This window comes from Psammomys obesus, unplaced genomic scaffold (assembly GCF_907164565.1).
Source record: "Psammomys obesus unplaced genomic scaffold, mPsaObe1.curated_primary_1811, whole genome shotgun sequence".
NCBI lineage: Eukaryota > Metazoa > Chordata > Mammalia > Rodentia > Muridae > Psammomys > Psammomys obesus.
Genome location: NW_026596034.1, coordinates 5,742,382 through 5,760,606, shown reverse-complemented (window position 1 = coordinate 5,760,606; position 18,225 = coordinate 5,742,382). Strand labels below are relative to the sequence as shown.

Here is an 18,225-nt window from a genome sequence, read left to right as displayed (position 1 = left end):
GAGATGCTGTGATGACCCTGTGGTCTGCTTGGGCATCCTGTAGGCTCAGCCTCTCTATGAGAGGGAGATGTGTGAGGAAGCCTCCACCCACAGCTCAACCCGTAAATGGGGCCAGAAGTTGTTCTCGTGGGTGCCTTGGAAGGAAATGGCGCTTGTGAAAACTCTGAGCCCAGTGCCTGGATGCAGCAAAGCCCAAATGTAAAGTAACTTTGATTGATTGTGTTCACCAGGTAAAGAAGTGCTCTCCAGAACCGAATTGTAACTCAGTGAGAGAGTGGATGTCTTGTATTCACCAGGTTCTGTCCCCAGATCTAAAAGGGGGTGGGGAGGTGTCTTCAAAAATAGGGACATGATGGGCTGGAGAGATGGCTCAGCATCTGCTCTTCTAGAGGTCCTGAGTTCAATTCCTGGCAACCACATGGTGGTTCCCAACTATCTACAATGCGAACTGATGCCCTCTTCTGGCATGCAGGTGTACATGCAGATACAGGACTCACACACATAAAGTAAATAAATAAAACTTTTTTAGAAATAGGAAGATGCAGGCCTATTGGAGCACACCTTTTCAATCCTGATATCCTATATCAGCAGTTCCCGGCCTTCTTAATGCTGTGACCCTTTAATACAGCTCTTTGTGTTGTAGTGACCCAACCATAAAATCATTTCATTGCTACTTCATAACTGTAATTTTGCTACTGTTGCGAATCATACCGTAAACATGGTGTGTTTTTCAATGGTCTCAGGCGACCTCTGTGAAAGGGTCATTTGACCCCCAAAGGGGCTGAAACTGAACTGCTGCTCTATAGGCTGAAGGAGGAGGACTTTCTGGGTTACAGAATGAGTTCAAGCCCAGCTTGGACAAATTACTAAGATGGAAAACATAAAGTGAGGGCTGGGGGTAGAATGCCTGGCATGAATGAGGCCGTAAGTTCATCCCGGGGACCACCAGAAACAGGATAAAACACATCAGGAGCGCACCATCCTTGAAAATTAGAAAAACCATTCCCAGGAGGGTTTTTCACAGACCTAAGAGGACCTGCAGCCACCACCACCCCTAAACAGACTGGTAAAGGAAACCAGATTAAATTAAGAGAAAGGGGGCAAGGGAACCCACATAACCAGCAATCCCTCCCCAGGGATGATATCCAAATGGCAAGCGTTGGTCATCGGGGTGACGATAGCTTTAAAAAGCAAACAGGCCACACATGAGGCTAGCGTATACAGGAAAGCTCTGTGCCCGCCTTTCAATTTTGCTGTAAAATTAAACGTTCTTTAAAAAGAAAAGAAAAAAAATGAAGTCTTAGGAAAAAAAAAAGCAAAGACTATAAGTGGCAGGCTGGCAGTATTCATGGATATCAGGCAGGTACCAGTATGGCAAGAGCCTCCCAGGTAGGCTCCAGGCAGGACAGCGAACCTGTGTCAGTGGTACAGGAGCTAGTTCCCAGGGTGGTGATCCCGGTAGGCTGAAGTCTTGTCTTAACCTAACACGTTATAATCTCCGTTGGTTCAGCATCTAAGCATCACTAAATTCATACATTAAACATTGTAAGTGGATGCCAGCAATCTGACCATTGCATCGAGGAGGTACGCAGCTTCCTTTCTAGATACTGCATATGGGCTCTTCTTTTGTCCCTGCGTTTGTAAGTTGGAGGCGTGGTGTGTGTGAGAACTTAGAATAGTAAGGACCACGCTGGCTCTGTGTTTACCTCCCTCCACCGGGAGGCCAGGCAGCTACATCATGCTTTTCCTGTTTGCTTCTTTTGCTGCACACTTCTGAACCTGTCAGTGTGTCTTGGTCTCCCTCCGGCATCTTCCCACTCCTCCCATCTGTGTCTGTTCCCACCACCAACCCTCAGACACTGTTCTTGATAATTATAGTTTATTGATTTCTCCCGCTGTCTGCCGCCCTGACACCATATTCTTCATCTTAGTTAGGTACCTTGTGGTCCATCACAGCTTGCATTTCCTGGGAGGCAGAGAGTTCCAAAGGATGAAGGTAGGTTCCCCTCCACCACAATCCCACAAATGTCCACGTCCACAAACCCCACCGCCATGGCCTCGGGTTGAGTCTGAAAGGAAGATGAAAAATCTTAGCAATAAACCCGGATTGACATTTACTGCATGGCAGACAAATGGATCTGTGTGTTCTCCAAAGTCCCTCCCAGGGAGGCTTACCGTACAAACAGAGGCTCGGAGGCACAGGTCTCACCTGAAATCACACAGCTATCCCGTGTCAGAGCTGAGATCAGACCCAGATTGTGCACAGATATCCCCAAAGTTACCCACATCAAGTCGAGTCGCAGTGAATCAGCTGGCCTGGAGAGAAGCAAAAGCGCTAGTTTAGAACAACACACCTCATGACATCATAGCCAGAGGATCCCACTCCCACCACCATCCAGAAAGAAGGCCCCCAGCCAGCTGTTGAAGGAGACAACCTGGCTCCTGGGATGCTTACTTCTCACCATAAACAGGAAGGCCATAAAAGTGGCCACTTCTGCCCAGACCCTCAGGAGCTTCCCCTCCCCCTCCCCCACAGCGTGTGTACCTCAGGCAGAAGAACAATTGCGTCCTAGAGAAAGTTACTCTCGCCTTTGTCCCTCTGCCTCAAGGTAAACATCGATATGGGTTGGAAATCCCAACAGCTAAAGTCACTCCTGAGTTAGGACCAGGGCTAGACACCTGTGCTCAGCCTAGAACCCAGAGAATGGGTGACAGCGACAGATGTGCGGTGTCCCCTCCTTCCATGCTTTATTAACCATCTCTGTTTTTAAACTACTCAATCTACAGAAAGCAGAAAACTACAATTCTGAAAAGCCCCCTGGAGAGCTGGGTGTGTGGCTCAGTCCATGACTGCTAGCCTAGGAAATACAAGAGAAACCAGGCCTGGGCCAGGGATACTGGTGCATGCCTGTAATGCCAGCACTGAGGCAGGAGGACCAGAGGTTTGAGCCAACCTCTTTGACTACCTGGAATTCAAGAGTAACCTGGAATATGAGAGACTCCTTCTCAAAAATAAGTAAACCAATCCCTTGAGAGAAAAGGACTATGGAATCAAGGAGAGATGAGAGAAAGCCCTAAAGAAAGATGGAACAGAAGAATGTCTCAAAGAATGTTCTCAATAACACTCTTTACAAAAATATATGTAAAAAAGAGAGAGAGAAAGTCAACAGGAAGTGTTTCTAGGGCCACAGGGCTGCCCTTTGGCAAACATAATTACATGATTTAATATTTTTGCTATTTCCTGCAACAAAGGACTTTCTCTGTTGCATAACCAACTTTCCAAATGCCCTTACCCACAAATTTCTTTCTGCAAATGGCCCACAAAATGCAGCATTTGAAAGTCACCTTCGGTGCTTTGGGCCCCCGAGGGTGACTAATGAGGTCAGGGGTTCTGGGTCTTCCCTGGTGCCCTGTCACTGTAACTCTTCAGGTCCATGTTAGAGCCATAACTACTGGTCACTCCCCCTGCTCCCCAGGAATGAGTGGAGCCCCATAAGACAAGTGCTAAGTCAGATGGAAACACTGTGGTGCCAGGAGAGATATATCAAAGAGTAGCCCCGTGTAGCCAGGGCACACTTCTAGTTTCCGGGAAGCGGTGTTTAGTGATAGCCTATTCTCTCTTTAGTGCAGAGATGCTCAGGCCGCAGTCCCACAAGGATCAGTAAGGCTTTTGGATCCCCTCCTAGGGAACATTACTGCATCTTCAGGGAACATGAATGATGAAGATGACAGAGTGTGGCCAAGTCCTTGGAAAGGTCTGTCATTCCTCCACTTGCCCTGCCTCCATGCCAGCCTAGAACTGTTCCCATCCCTGTCATCTTGTGTTTGAGCCAGGCAGGGGTTGTAAGGTCTCAAACTCACTGTCTTCACCTACAGCAATCACAGTAACCTCTGGGCAACAATCTGGGAGTTTGAGGGGGCTGGAGAGATGGCTCATGGGTTAAGAGCACTGTTTTTCTTCCGGAAGATCTGGGTTCAATTCCTAGCACACACATGGCAGCTCACAAACTATCTGTAACTCCAGTTCCAGGGGATCCAACACCTCACACAGACATACATGCAGGTTAAACAGCAATGCACATAAAATTAAAAATATATATACATTTTTAATAACCGATCAGGGAGTTTCATTCTAAACCCCAGATTTACAATCTCTGTTGTTGTTTGTTTGTTTGTTTGGTTGGTTGTTTGGTTGGTTGGTTAGTTGGTTGATTTAGTTTTGTGCCCTGGCTGTACTGGAACTCACTCTGTAGACTAGACTTGCCCTCGAATTTACGGACTTTCAACTGACTCTGACTCTGGAGAACTGGGCTTAAAGGTGTGCGCCACCAAACCCAGCCTACAATTTCTGTTTTAAAAAAAGAAATCAGGAGATCCAGCACGACCAGAAGAGGCCCACATTCCATTCCTATAACCCTTGTCCAGGGCTGAGCTCAGGTGAGACCTGCACCTTGAGTTTGCTACAGTCCTAACCATTCCTTAGCATCACTGGGAAACTAAAACACTGGCTTGCTTCTCCCAGCTCCACCACTAACTAGTTGTGTGATCTTGGTCCATTGGTGCCTCGACGTTCTCAGTTGGGGAATAGAATAACAACAGTTTTCTCTCTGTATGAGTTACCTGGAGCAGGATGCAAGCCTGAGGACCTCTGTTTGATCCCCAAAGCCGGGTGCAGCTGTGCTCACAGTACGGGGAGGGAGACAGAAGGAACCCTGGAGATTACTAGCTGGTCAGCATTATTAGCTGATTCAGTGAGAAGCCTAGTCTCAGAAAAATAAGGTGGAGAGGCATTGACACTTGCTGTCGACCTTTGGCCTACAAACACACACAGATACACATTTGCAAACACACCCACCCACACATGCACAGAGATAGAGAGATGACAGACAGTCGTTGAAGGAGGGGTTTGAGGGGAGTGGAGGGAAGAGAGAGGGAGAGTTTGTGTGGGTTGGATCCTTGTCTGTGACCTTGAACTAGTCTCTGCTTCTCTATGACAGAAGGGGAGGACACTATGCTGGAGTATGCATGGTGAGCCTTCTGGCATTCTCAGAGAAAGCCAGAACCAAGAAAAAAATGCTCAAGGCCCCACCTTTGCCAACACCCATTGAGGCAGACAGCCTGCGGATCCTGCTCCTCTCTGAGTATCGCAGGCCCTGCTATCACAGCCCTGTGTCTCTTTCCTTTTTCATCCTAATCAAGCATCCCAGCAGGGTACTTCCGGGCCTAAGCAGGCCCCACCCCCACATGCTGCCCCTGACTCACAGCTGGGAGGCTTTTTCCTAACAAGCTTTTCTGGTCAGACATCAGCTGAAGAAAAGGCCTCTCTGACTAGGCAGTTGGATTTTTTTTTCCCCTACCTCTTTTACAAGCTCCCAACAGCAGTCTTGCCAACTGCTCACGGTTGTCCTATTTGAATGCAAAAGAGAGTGGAGGAAACCCCTAATCCCACAGCACACACACAGAAGCCTCATTCACAGCCCTGTAGCCTGTTTCCTGGCATAGTGTCTTGGGCAAGCCCTTTAGTCTCTAAGTCCAGCCAGTTCTCCATAGAAATGGACAGGTGACCATGCTGGCACTGAACTTGCCCATAGCTAAGAGCTGTGGTGGATGGCAGGGTTCTGTTACATTGGCCATCCTGTATCCTTGGTATGGTGACACGTGCCTGTCACCCTCACTACTCTACTTGGGAGGTAGAGGCAGGAGAATCCGAAATCAAAGGCCAGCCTTGGCTATATCGGGAGTTCCAGACCACCTGGTTTACATTAATTCCTGTCTGGAAAAAAAATGCCCAGCAAGATGGCTCAGCAGGTAAAAGTGCTTGTGGCAAAAGCCTGATGACCGGAGTTCAAGTCCCAGAGAACTCACATAAACATGGAAAGGAAAGAACCAGCTCCACAAACTTGTTCTCTGGCAGTGTCACACAGGCTTTCATGTGTGTGTGACACTCCCCTCCCATGTATAAACAAGATGATGTTCTAAATTTTTAAATAAGAATAAAATCTCTGATTAGAGAATGTAGGGGAGATTGCTCTTATGAGGTTCCCTCTGCTGTCAAAGCCAGAGAGGGAACCCCATATCTTCACTATTAAATCGTCCCACTGGCCATCTTCTAAGGTCTCTTTAGGGCTTGAGTTACGTGTGTAACCCCACCCTTCACCATCACAGGATGGCTTCTAAGAGATTAATGGGCAGCTGGCACAAACAGTGTACACACTCTGGGAAAAGGCAAGGCTCCCAGCCCCAACAGGACTGTCTGACAGAATGAGAGTTCTTCACGCTGTAGAGAATGGTCTACAACTTAAAACATATTGTTTCTAATTTTCAAGACTAAAATCTAGTTTGGTCATCTCTGGAATTTTTCACGTTTGGATGGTGACTGACTCTGAGTAACAGAACCTGATGGAGCAAAGTCACGTGGGACAGTCACAGTCTGCCATAGGCTGCTATTGTGTGCCCTCTCTAGGGCCAGTGTGAAGACCTTAAGAGAGAAGGGTCCTGGGCTGAAGCAGTCCTGAGGTTTAGCATCTCTCCTCTGCCCTGGGGATGAGCATGGGCTGCACTTCAGGCCATGAGGAAGCCTCTTCTTGACTGAGGCAGACAGCGGCTCCCTTTGTAACTATCATGGCCTGCCCTCTGGGCCAGCCCTGGCATCCTTTCAGCCACAGCCTGAAGGGCACACCATAAGTACAGTCTACAGTCTACAGGCAAATGGGATAGGAAAGCAGTGCATTTCTGTCTCCTCTGTGTAAACTCCAAAGCAATGTTCATCGAGCCTCTGTGTGGGATTTCAAAGTGTAGTCTGTAATTAGGCAGGGGCTCAATCCTGTGATTCCAGCACTCAGGAGGCTAAAGCAAAGGCATGAGAGTTGGGGGAAAGCTTGGACTACAAAACAAACATTTTTTTTTTTTACTTTGTTGTTGTTTTTGAAGGTTTTGTTGCCAAGTGGGGTGGTGCTTCCCTTTAATTCCAGCACAAAAGAGGCACAGGCTGGTCTATCACTGGGTTTGAGGCCAGCCTAGTCTACTTAGTTGGTTCAGGTTAGTCAAGGCTACATTGTAAAACCCTGTCTCAAAACAAAAGGCAGAGAGAAGGTTTCCCTATAAGAATCCCTGGCTGTCTTTTGTAGAACAGCAACTATGTTTCGGCCATGTTAATAAAGAGCAGTCAGATTGGAAGCCCACTGCTGCTGGAAGTGTGTAAGTCAACATTTTAACAGTGCATGCAGCAAACTTATCAACAGACTTACAGAAAAGCAAGAAGGCAGGGCTCATGCCCCACTGGTCTTGGGCTTTGCAAAGAGCACTTTACTGCAGGAGTCAAATGTGTGTCCACGGTTTCTGAAGCTCCAGTTTTGACTTTGCACAACCTCAAGAGGCTGTACAGCACACGCGCTGAGTGCCTATAAACAGCCCTGGCTTTTGCCTGCACACCCCTAACTATCCCGTTCGATATCATCATGGCGCCTAAAAGGTTTTTAATATAGATATTAAATATATCCATATCATCACTTCAGTGAGAGTGAGAGCAGTGTTTTTACTCTGGGGTCTTCCCAGCTATTTGCTGCTGACATATGCTATTAAAAAGAAACCTGCCTGGAGGAAATAGTCATTTTACATCGTATTAGGACTAATGCTATCATTTAGTCATGGCAGAGACCCCAGATAATGACAGAAACATGATCGTGTGAGATGATCTTTCCACAGATAGCTTTCATCATCTGCAATGTGTCATGTAGATGCTTATTTAAGACTTATACCACTGAACAAACATTGATGCCTTTGGTGGAATAAAGCCATCAGTGCCACACATGCGGGTGATAAGGAATGGCATTCTCTTCCTGGGCTTGAGACAGGCCACATATGAAGGCCCTAGATCTGCGGTGTGAAACAGAGGGTGGAGGATGACATTCTCGCCTAGCACAAAACAGGCTCAGACACACCAACCTACAGGATCAGCACCCAAGACTTACGGGTTCAGCCAGTTTTAGGAAGCTGAAAGTCAAACATGGTCAGCCTCTGCTAAGTCATGATAAAGCCAGGACAGTTACTCAGGAGGCTGAGAACCAGAAAGCTTACCAGTTCAAGACTAGCCCGGATTACAGAGTAGATTCAAATCCAGCCCATTGACCCCAGTTAAGAATTTTAAAAAACTTAAAGGCTGGGATTAAAGCTCAGTGGTAGAATTCTTGCCTAGCATGTGAGAAGCAGTGGGTTCAAATCTTCACTACTACAAACAACTAAATAGGAAAGAAATAATGAAGGTAAAGCACAGGAATGACCCCCAAAGTCAGACAATGTCATCAGTTTGTCAATGACACTAAGGCCAATAGAGAGCACGGATGGCCACAGGTAGATGGGTCATGTCCCCCCTCCCTCAACCCCACACTGACTGTGGGTCAGGTCTCAGTAGCTTCCTCACTGTACCACAGGGAAGAGTAATCTCTCCTGGAGGAAATCATAACCAGTCATCCAACAATACGTCCATATTTTCTGAGCATCTGTAGTGTACTAGAGTCTCGGGCACAAAATAAAGGAAAAAGAAAGGTAAAGGTCTGATCTATGTGTGTGATGCACCCCTGCTAACGTGGGAGAACTGTGATTTGTGGGCCTTCCTAGGAGGCATGTAAGACTGTCTCAAAGAAAAGCAGGGGCAGCATGTTCTTGGCCCCAAGTTGAATGGCATGTGCAGGCCCTCCTGGCTTCTTGGGAACTAAATGCCCACACCAAGGGGCTGCCAGCTGCATCAAAGTCATACCATGTGGTGTGCACAGGGGTAGGTAGTCTTTTGTGTTAGATTATTTTAAAAAGCAACTGTAGAAAGAGAGAAGGTAGAAAGAGAGGCTTGGTCTGGCCTTAGGTGGAACCATGTTTATTCATATTTAGGGGCATCTTTGTCACTCTTTGTGCAGACAGCAAAATGCCAACAGAAGAAGATGGGATGTGGCCTCTTATATGGGCAGATATGACTCCCATAGTCTTCAAGGGAAGATGGGAAGTGTAGTCCTTCAGCACAAAACTATCACTGTTAACTCGGAGAGGATATAAAAATGCATGGCAGAGGAATTAAAGCTGTTTTTTGCTAAGTGGAGCCTTTGTTGGAGAGGGTAGGTCTGGGTCCATGAAAGAGGGGGTCCTCTGGTCATGTAGCTGGGGGGGGAGTCTTAAACTTGATCCGCTGTGATGGTTCAAGTGATTATCATCTTGTATTCTTGAAGAGATGCAGAAAATAATTGCTAGAGGGTTGCAAGCCGATGGTCTGGTTACAGAGTAGAACTGAGAGATTTCCTGAGAAGGTTGAGGGATAGGAAGAAACAGAGGAGGGGGAAAGTGGCCATAGAGTTGATTTAGGGTGACAGGGGCTGGTTCCATGTCAGGACTGTTATACCAAAATGAGCCAGCAGAAGTGGCAGAGAGCTACAGAGCATCAAAGAAAGGGAACAGGAGAAAAGAGAGGCGTGATATAAGGAATCATATTTGCTCAGGGACCAAAGGGATGAGGCCCTTTTCAGCCAATTTCTCTACAGCAGTTAAAAAGGTCTTTTTGCAGGTATATCAGGTATAAATGGAGCAAATAGCGTGGGAATTATTGGGAGAGCTTACGTGGAACATTTTGCTTGGGTATAGGGTGAAGTTCAGTAAGTAAAACATTTAAAAGACAGGGTTAAAACATAAGTATGAGATAACAACGATGAAAAAGGAGGAGCCAGAGCAGGAGGGAACCAGAAGTAATTTGTTTCTGGCCACTGTATCTTGAGGCCTCATCTTCAACCAGTAAGGATTTGTTGGAAGCAGCATTGTTTGAGAGGGCACAGTAGTAGGAGCTAGTCCTTTTTCAATATAACAAGAGGTTAAATACAGACTTATCATAAGGTTAAATGTGATTGTACAACTGGCTGGACCATGCCACAGAGTTCTGTACAAGGACAAAGTTACTGATGAGCTGTATGTTACACCAGACTTCTGCACAAGGACCATGCACCTGGAAGTAAGAGAGTCAGTTAAAGTTAGTATCTAAGGGGTAAATCTGAACAGAGAGCATCTAAGTGATACTCCTCACTTCCAAGTATGATGGACTTTCTTATGTGTTTCAAATAATAGCAATACTAGTTACTAGTTAATGGATAAGAACCAGAGTATTTCAAGTAAAACAAAAATCTTGGTTAGAAAAAATATGATAAGGTGAAATTTTAAAAATTGGTACTACTAACTTAAGTGACTATATCCAGCTTTTGAAAACACGGCAATACACATTTTTGTTAACACATATTGTTATAACTATATTTTAAGAGTGTATAGTGAATATATTTCATATTGTCAGGCTATATAAAGAGACAGTTTAATTCTAAGTTGTATTCCCCAGAAAGAAATTATTTCCAACTTCCAATTTAAAAAGTATATTCCCAGAGAGTGTCTGCCTTGTCAAGAGTAAATGATTCACTTTATAAAGTTTTGTAAAATTAACTCTATTAACAGAAACTTAAAAAGAAAAACAATACATTCTCAATCCATACACTCAACCTTTCAACAGACAAAAGATGAAAGCAGTCAATCATGTCAAATCTGTAATAGTTTACATGTAACACAGACTGAATTAACAAAGAGGATTAAAGCCAACCCTTTACCCATCTGTGGAAGGACAAATCCTTAGGTCATCATATACTGTCATTATAGTTGTTTAGAGGCATAATTTGTAAAGCAAGATAACCACACTAAATGAGGTGTGGCTTTTGAAATTATTTAAGAAAATATTGCCAAGCCTTTCTAAACTCCTGGAGAACAGTCACTTCTCTCTTTCATTCAGACACTTCACATTAGACCAGAGTCCTTTATACTCCTTGTAGGCTTCCAATCCGGAGCACAGGTGCTGGCCCTGGAGCTCTCTCTCTCTGGATAGAGACTAGATTATATTCTCAAAGCACCATGGGTGAGCCCAGGTCGAAGAGAATCTCCTCCATCTAAACAAAAGCTGAATTCAAGTTACATACATGGTATGTTATAGCAAATTAATGAAGATGGTGGCTGGGTCATACAGCCTCCAAGATGGCTGCAAGCCACATGCTACTCAGGGTGAACCCATCAGGCATATAGCCTTTTCCTAAAGAAGAGCTGAATCCAAGTTGCAGTCACAGTGTATTATAGCAAATTAAGATTATCTATACACCCTTTAAAAACCACACTCAATGAATTTATAAGTCCTAAAATACAGAAAGTTAAAAGTTTCAGCAAAAGATAAAAGATAGTAAACAAAACCAGGAAAAGAAAGGGGGTGGGGGTTAAACACCGTGCCATTTGCAACCTCCACTGTAAATAGTTTATGTCTTGCTGTTCTCAAGGTCAAAGTGTCTTTTCCTGGCTGTTCTACTTTTCTCTTCTTCTCCCTGTCACAGTGTCAGGTGGCGAGCTTGAGCCAGGATAGAGTCTTTGGAGAAAGCTTTTAAACAAACATGGGTGGATCTGGGACAGATGGTCCAAACTCTAACTCCAAAGCCAGCCTTTTCAGTAGAGAAGAACAGCATGCAACAATGCTTCAATATTATCCATACTCAAAAGACATTTGACTTTCTGTAATCTGGATAGCCATAACCAGTGGTGTGTGTGTGTGTGTGTGTGTGTGTGTGTGTGTGTGTGTGTGTGCAGATGACAGCCTAAAACGTCTTTACATCTTAGCTGTTAAAGATACAAGCAGGATTTTCCAGACTTGGAGACAGAAACACAAGTAGGCAACAAATGTAAGAGCTCTATGCTCTCTCAGGAGGAAAGAAGCAAGTTTGGAGGCCCAGGAGAAATGGCTATTGTATAGGGTTGTATAGGGTACAGGCCTTGGGCCATGGCGCCCTTCCATCTTGTAGAGTTACCTAAGTTAGTTTAGGTATTAGAAATCAGAAGTTCCCATTTGGTGGAAGGGTGGCCATTTGTCCAGTGAATTTTTAGGTTAGATTTGAAACCAGAGCTGAGTAAGTGAACTGCGTATGAGGTCTCCCAAATGGAGCTTTTTAGATTAGCCTCCAGCTAGGCTGACAGTACTTTGGATGGAGAATTTGGAACCCATGGCTGGGCCCAGTTGGTCTATGCCCAGCTGTTTAGAGCATCCTCTAGGTTCTGGGATGACCAAACCCTTCTGGAAGCTAATGGGGATTCCCCACCATTACACCTCCAGGGCTAAGGGGCTGCAGGGCCAGCGGAAGGTCGCCAGAGAGTTTGGGTGAACAAGTGGTTTTGCAACCAGTAGGAAATCTCCGAAGACTTAAACTGAATGGGTCGTAAGAAAGCTCCAGAAAGCCCTGAAACCTAACTAAGCGCCTCTGATTTAGTTCCAGCAGAGCACCTTGTCCCCGTTTTTTTATGTGCAGCATGACCTCCCACCTAAGTGAGACTGTGTCAGGTAGTAAAGTAAAAGAGAAAGGGCAGAGGCAGAAAGTGAAAAAAAAAAAAAAAAAAAAAAAAAAGCTGCCTGAGAGAAACACCTGGCCCCCCGCTGGGCACTTTTGGGCCCAGGACTTGTCCGAGAGCGGTGTTAGTTCACAGGCTATCCTACTAGCCTGCCTTCAGGGTCCTAGCAATTTCTGATGTCATCACTAGCCGCCATCGCCAGGTGCGCCAGGTGCGCCAGGTGCGCCAGGTGTGTGCCGATAAAAAGGACCCGCCCGTCACCCCAGGCTCTCTTTCTCTTGGTCTCTCATTTTCTCTCAGTCTCTGTCTCTCTTGATCTCTCAGCTCTCCCTCCGGCCCCAAGTTTTCTCTCTTTCCTTCTCTGCCCTCATGACTTTGTCTCCTGTCCTTGTCTGTCTGTCTACCTGTCTAGTCATCCGCCCCCTAACTCCTCTCCTCTTCCTGTCCCCCAAATAGATTTCGTTATACAAGATGCTGCGTGACATAATCGTAAAACACCAGGAGGTTGGTCCGTGGGTGGGCTTGAGGCGCGAGTAGGCTCAGATTTCCCATCCTGGGCCTTTCTGAACCGTATATTAGATCACTTTAAAAAGCAGCTGTAGAGAGAGGGAAGGTAGAAAGAGAGGCTTGCTTGGTCTGATCTTAGGCAGGGCCGTGTATATTCACATGGAGGGGGCCTCTTTGTCACAGATGTGTGCAAACGGTCAAAGCCTCTATAGGGGAAGAGATGGGGTGTGGCCTCTTTACAGGGGCAGAAATGACTTCTGTAGTCCACAAAGGAAGCAAAGAAGGGAAGATCTTCAGTCGGAAACTATCGCTTGGTGTACAGCAGATGAGCAAAAACAGTCCCAGAACGAGGATTTCTCGGTACCCTCAGACTCAGCCCCCTATATGTGTAGAGCCCAAACTGCGAGGGCCAGAGTTTGTTTTTATCTCTAGACTCCATCTTGGCCCGCGAATACCGCCTAGCTCCAGGGAGGGAAAGGGGAAGCCCGCCAAAGGTCCTCGGTAAACCTGAGCCAATCAGCTACAAGGCGACCATATATGGCTGAAAGGCCCAGAGAATGTTGCTTGAGATGAGCGGCCTCCTGGCCCCGACCAATCAACTTAGACCTCGTGTAACTGCTCCTTAGCACCCCCCAATCAGATAGCGATTAGCTCATCACTCCTGAAAATCCCCAATTCCATCTAAAATGCCGGCGCGCCCCTTCATCTTGCGGGCGGGTCCATTTTCTAGAATGGTCGACCCCTGCGAGCTGGAACTTGTCGCTTAATAAAATCGGCTCTTGTTTTTTGCACACTCTCAGAGTCTGAGTCCTGTAAGTCATTTTCGGACCCTCACATGCACGGCTCCGTCTTTTCAATGATACACTGCTATTAACTGGTCTGCATCCTTGCGACATCTGTCCCCTATCTACTTAGACTATCTACGTAAATAGTCCAGGAAAGTAGGCACCATCAGTCCACTTATCGATGACGAAGCTGAGGCCCAGAGTGGGAAAGATCACTTAAGGGTAGGGAGATGGAGTGATACGGTGGAACGAGGGCCTTAGGCTATTTCTTGACTCTTTACCCCTTCACAAACTGTGGCAAAAAGTAATGTTATCTGAGCTTCCGCCATTCCAGGCCCTTTCAGTGAGGTAATAAGGACTGAGTCCATTTTAGGTTGAGAGTCCCAAGGCACAGAAAGATGAGTCCCTTCTCCAAGTGCACAAAGCAGGGAAAGGGAGCAAGGGAGACTGACCACCCCTTCTGACAAGTTCCCTGCCCTCTTCCTGTGGCGGTGCTGGATCTGCGGAATGTTCCAGATCATCTCCAGTCATAACTGTCACGCTGGGGGCAGGGTTTTTATTAAAGACAAAGCATTGACACGGCCCTCTTTTCTTGGCTCTCTTGCCCTCAGCGTGACTCTAAATGCTGCATCCCTGCAATGTCGTCAAACTTGGAGCTGCTGAAATCCTATCTTCAGAAAACTGAGGGTATCTAAATTGATATGAAAAACAAAATGTGGGAGTGGAGAGATGGCGCAGCAGTTAAGAACACTGGCTGCTCTGGACACGGTGACTCACGCCTTTAATCTCATCTCAGCAGGCGGCCTGGTCTACAAAGCAAGTCCAGGATAGCCAAGGCTGCACAGAAAACCCTGTCTTGGGACAAAAAACCTGTCTTGAAAAACAACAAACAAACAAACAACAAAAGAACACTGGCTGGTGTTTCAGAAGTTGGGGTTTCAATTCCCAGCACCCACATGGCGGCTCATATCCATCTGTAGCTCCAGTGCCAGGAAATGGAATGGCCTCTTTCATCTTCAGGGACCACTGAATACATGTGGCGCACAAGAATAAGCACATTCACGCAAACGCTCACACACATAAGATAAAAATAAAATCTCCAAAAGACCTTTTACATTTTTGATTTATTATTAATACAGTATTCTGCCTGCAGGTGTGCCTGTAGGCCAGAAGCAGGCACCAGATCTCATGATAGATAGTTATGAGCCACCAGGTGGGTGCTGGGAATTGAACTCAGGACCTTTGGAAGAACAGCCAGTGCTCTTAACCTCTGAGCCATCTCTCCAGCAGTCCCCCACCCCCAAAAACAACTTTAATGTAATTTATGTGTATGAGGCACCCAGCAGAGGGGATGAAATGGATGCAGAGAGGACTCTAGAACTGGTTACAGAAAAGGCTTCCAGGGATGGCACCGTCCTCTGGTTAAGCTGCACAGCTGGCCTGGTGGGATTTGGCATCATGAGTCTGTAGCCTTTCCAGCCCATTTCTTTTTTTTTTTTTCTTTCTTCTTTTTTTTTTTTTTTTACCTGCTGCATTAGCATATCCTTATGATATCTGTTATCCTAATTACATCTATTTTCCAGGTATAGACAGACATACTCCCGAGTTGGGGTGCCCATTAGCAAATCACACGGGCCTCTGCAGCTGTGTTTTGACTAGCAGAAAAGAGTTCTTTGGCATCAGAGAACTGAAATCACCTTTTAGGGTATGACAGGCTCAGCCGAGCATCTCACAAGTGAGAATCAGAGGTTTCTCTGAGGCAGGAGCGAGAGCCACCACGGCGAATTAAGAGGAGAATAGCCTTTAATGGTTTCAGCTGTGAAGCTCCGTCATAACGCCATTCAGCAAACAGCAAGGTGGGTAGTCTAGGTGCTCTTCAGGCCAACCTGTGTCCCTTAGCTTTTGGAAGAATGGCAAGGAGTGCCGTGAGGACAACCAAAAGCCACCACCTGCCCAGGAATGACTCCAACAATGAGGCTATGAGAAAGAAGAGGCCAAGGATGCTTGCAGGATGGAACCCAAGCCATACATCTATTCCACAAGGTCCAATGAGTCGCACACTAATGCAAACCGTTATACGAACCACTCCAAACCCTCCTTATACCCAAGGCTCCTTTTAGATTTGTTTCTGTGCTCTGCAGACTTCCAAGACATTGCTCTTTCTACTCAAGGCAGAGTCTGGAAGCTGTGGCTCATAGGTTAGGAGGGAAAAGAATCCTTTGTAATGAAAAACAGCATTCTTGGCATTCTCCTGAATCCTATCCTAAGTGACACTCAAATTAGGTACCCAAACAAATGGAAAGTATTATCTAAGGAAAGCAGTAGAGCCAAGAAGCACCTACAGCAGGGATCCTGTCTTTGTTCTTTCATTACTATGGCAAGCATTCCTGGATGAAGGAGAGACCATGCCAGGTGCAGAGTAGGGCAAAGCTTTATGTACTGAAAATTCACCTCATGGTCTGGCCCAGCATATGCTGGTCCCTCTGATGGAGAATCGCTCTGCTTTTGTTTTCTCTACTAGTATTTGCGGAGGTCCGCCATTCTTTGTAGTTCTTACAGGGGCTGTTCTTTATAGTTGATGTGGAACAGAAGACAGTTTTCATTTGCACTCAGGGGAGTTAGATTTAGAAGAGAGCAGTTTGGATAGGGTAGGCTCCCTGAAGAAGCCTCTGAAACACTCCCCAGTGGTGGGCCAGTCAGCCACGCCAGCTGTCCAGGCAGGGGGGCAGCAATCCAGAGAGTCTGGAGAGAGCTGCAAACGAGTTAATCCAGCTAAGATGACAAAGCGGAGCCAACAGGAAGTGAACTAGAAGAAGACTAGGAGCAACCTGTGAGGGGTTTCCAGGGTAGCCTCCTCCTCTATGCCATACCTAAACTTCCATGTTATTATTATTGTTATTAAATTAGATTAAGTGACTCAAGAATCCCACTCTTAGATTTTAGCAAGTATTCAGCTCACCTAGAAGACTTGGTGAAGCTCCCAGAAATGCTACTAGTGTAGCAGAGTCTGGAAGCATTCATTTCTAGCAAGTTCTCAGGTGATGCTGAGCCCTGAGCCCCACTTTGTGAATCACTGCATTAAAAACACAGCACCTTTATCATGGGTCATTTTATTTATTTATTTTTCTTTGAGCTCTTGTTTAGCAGTACATATGTCCATGTGTACTGTGTCCTGATGGACAAAGATTAGTTTTTGAGATGAGGTGTTTCTGGGTTGATGGGTTGGACTTGAAACCTTGAAAACAAGTGATTTCTGACATTCTCCTCCTCCTGCACAGATGGGAGCCTAAACTGATGAGCTGTTAATTCACTTACTTATTGTATTGCTGGGGATCAAGCCAAAGGCCCTGTACATGGTGGACAGTACTCTAACCCTGGTCTACAAGCTTGGTTCAGAAAATAAATTGTTTAAGAATGGCGCATAATGGGGGATGGCTCAGCGGTCAAGAGCACTGGCTGCATTTCCAAAGGACCCAGGTTCAAATCCCAGCGCCCATGTGGCAGTTCACAGCTGTCTGTAATTCCAATTCAAGAGGATCTGACATCCTTACACAGACATACATAGAGGCAGAACACCAATGTAAATAAAGTAAAATAAAAAGAGTTTCCCATAACAAAGCAAACTTGTTAATCTGGTGGGAGAGATAGCTCAGTAGTTAAAATTGCTTGCTATTCTACCAGAAAACCATGTTCGGTTCTCAGCTCCCATGTTGGGCAGCTCACAACCACCTGGAACTCCAGCTTGGGTCTCAGCAGACACCATCCTCACATACGCAGACACATACATTAAGAACACATGAATAAAAATGAAAGTAAACAAAAAAGACTAAAGGCTCCCAGCTACCAATGTAGGAGCCTTCTCTAGAGTGTCACTCTCTGATGCTGCAACTGGCCTGGTAGGAAATCTTGTGACTTTCTTGTAAATTTTTTAAAATGCGAGTGAAAATTAACAATAAACTGGAAAAAGAAAACCAAACAAACAAGCAAACAAAACCCTCTCGCTGGGTCAGAAGAGACCCTTTAGTTGATGGTCTCACCTTGACCGTATATGACTTACAGAACCCTCAAAAGCACTGTTACACTTTGGCATGGGGTGGTAACTCCATGTAGGTGCAACTCCTACCTGGGTTGCAGTGTTCGGAGTTCCTGTCTGTGGTGACAGGCCTATCTCTCCCTCCTGATCCTCCGGTTACTACATGGAATGAGACTAACTGCAATGCATGGAGTTCTAGAAAGCCAACATGCCCTGACATGTTGGCATCTTGGGACATTCTCGTTTACTCTCCAGGATAGGACAGCATTCTAGAGAGCACTTTCAGCTGTGAGGTCCCAGCCAGACACAGGAGCACTAAGAATCCAGAGCCCATGCAAATGGAGCAGACCTCCACCTCAGCCTTTCTGACTAGCCCTTGTGGTTAAGCAGGTGCACACAACTGATGGTTTGTTTGTTTGTTTGTTTGTTTGTTTGTTTTCCAGTTTACAAGGTCAACAGAGCCCACCTCTCAAAATCCAAGCATGCACCACTCTTGAGCACTTTTCTTTC

The 18,225-nt window shown here is 46.0% G+C and overlaps 1 protein-coding gene across 5 annotated transcripts in view; it reads right to left on the bottom strand.

Annotated features, from left to right (window-relative positions):
* Nucleotides 1-18,225, bottom strand: part of LOC129686814 (translation initiation factor IF-2-like) — a 60,569-nt gene that overhangs the window by 22,115 nt on the left and 20,229 nt on the right. For 4 of the 5 annotated variants that reach the window (XR_008721703.1, XR_008721705.1, XR_008721704.1 and 1 more), the window contains exons 2-3: nt 2,210-2,316; nt 1,863-2,069 (exon numbers count right to left, since the gene is read on the bottom strand). Coding sequence is in view for 2 of the 5 variants with exons in the window: in XM_055620922.1 (XP_055476897.1) it covers nt 2,308-2,316 (9 nt within the window). In the remaining 3 variants the exon portion in view is untranslated. Of the gene's footprint in view, nt 1-1,862; nt 2,070-2,209; nt 2,317-18,225 lie in introns of those variants that run through there. The other variant, XM_055620923.1, reaches the window with a different exon arrangement.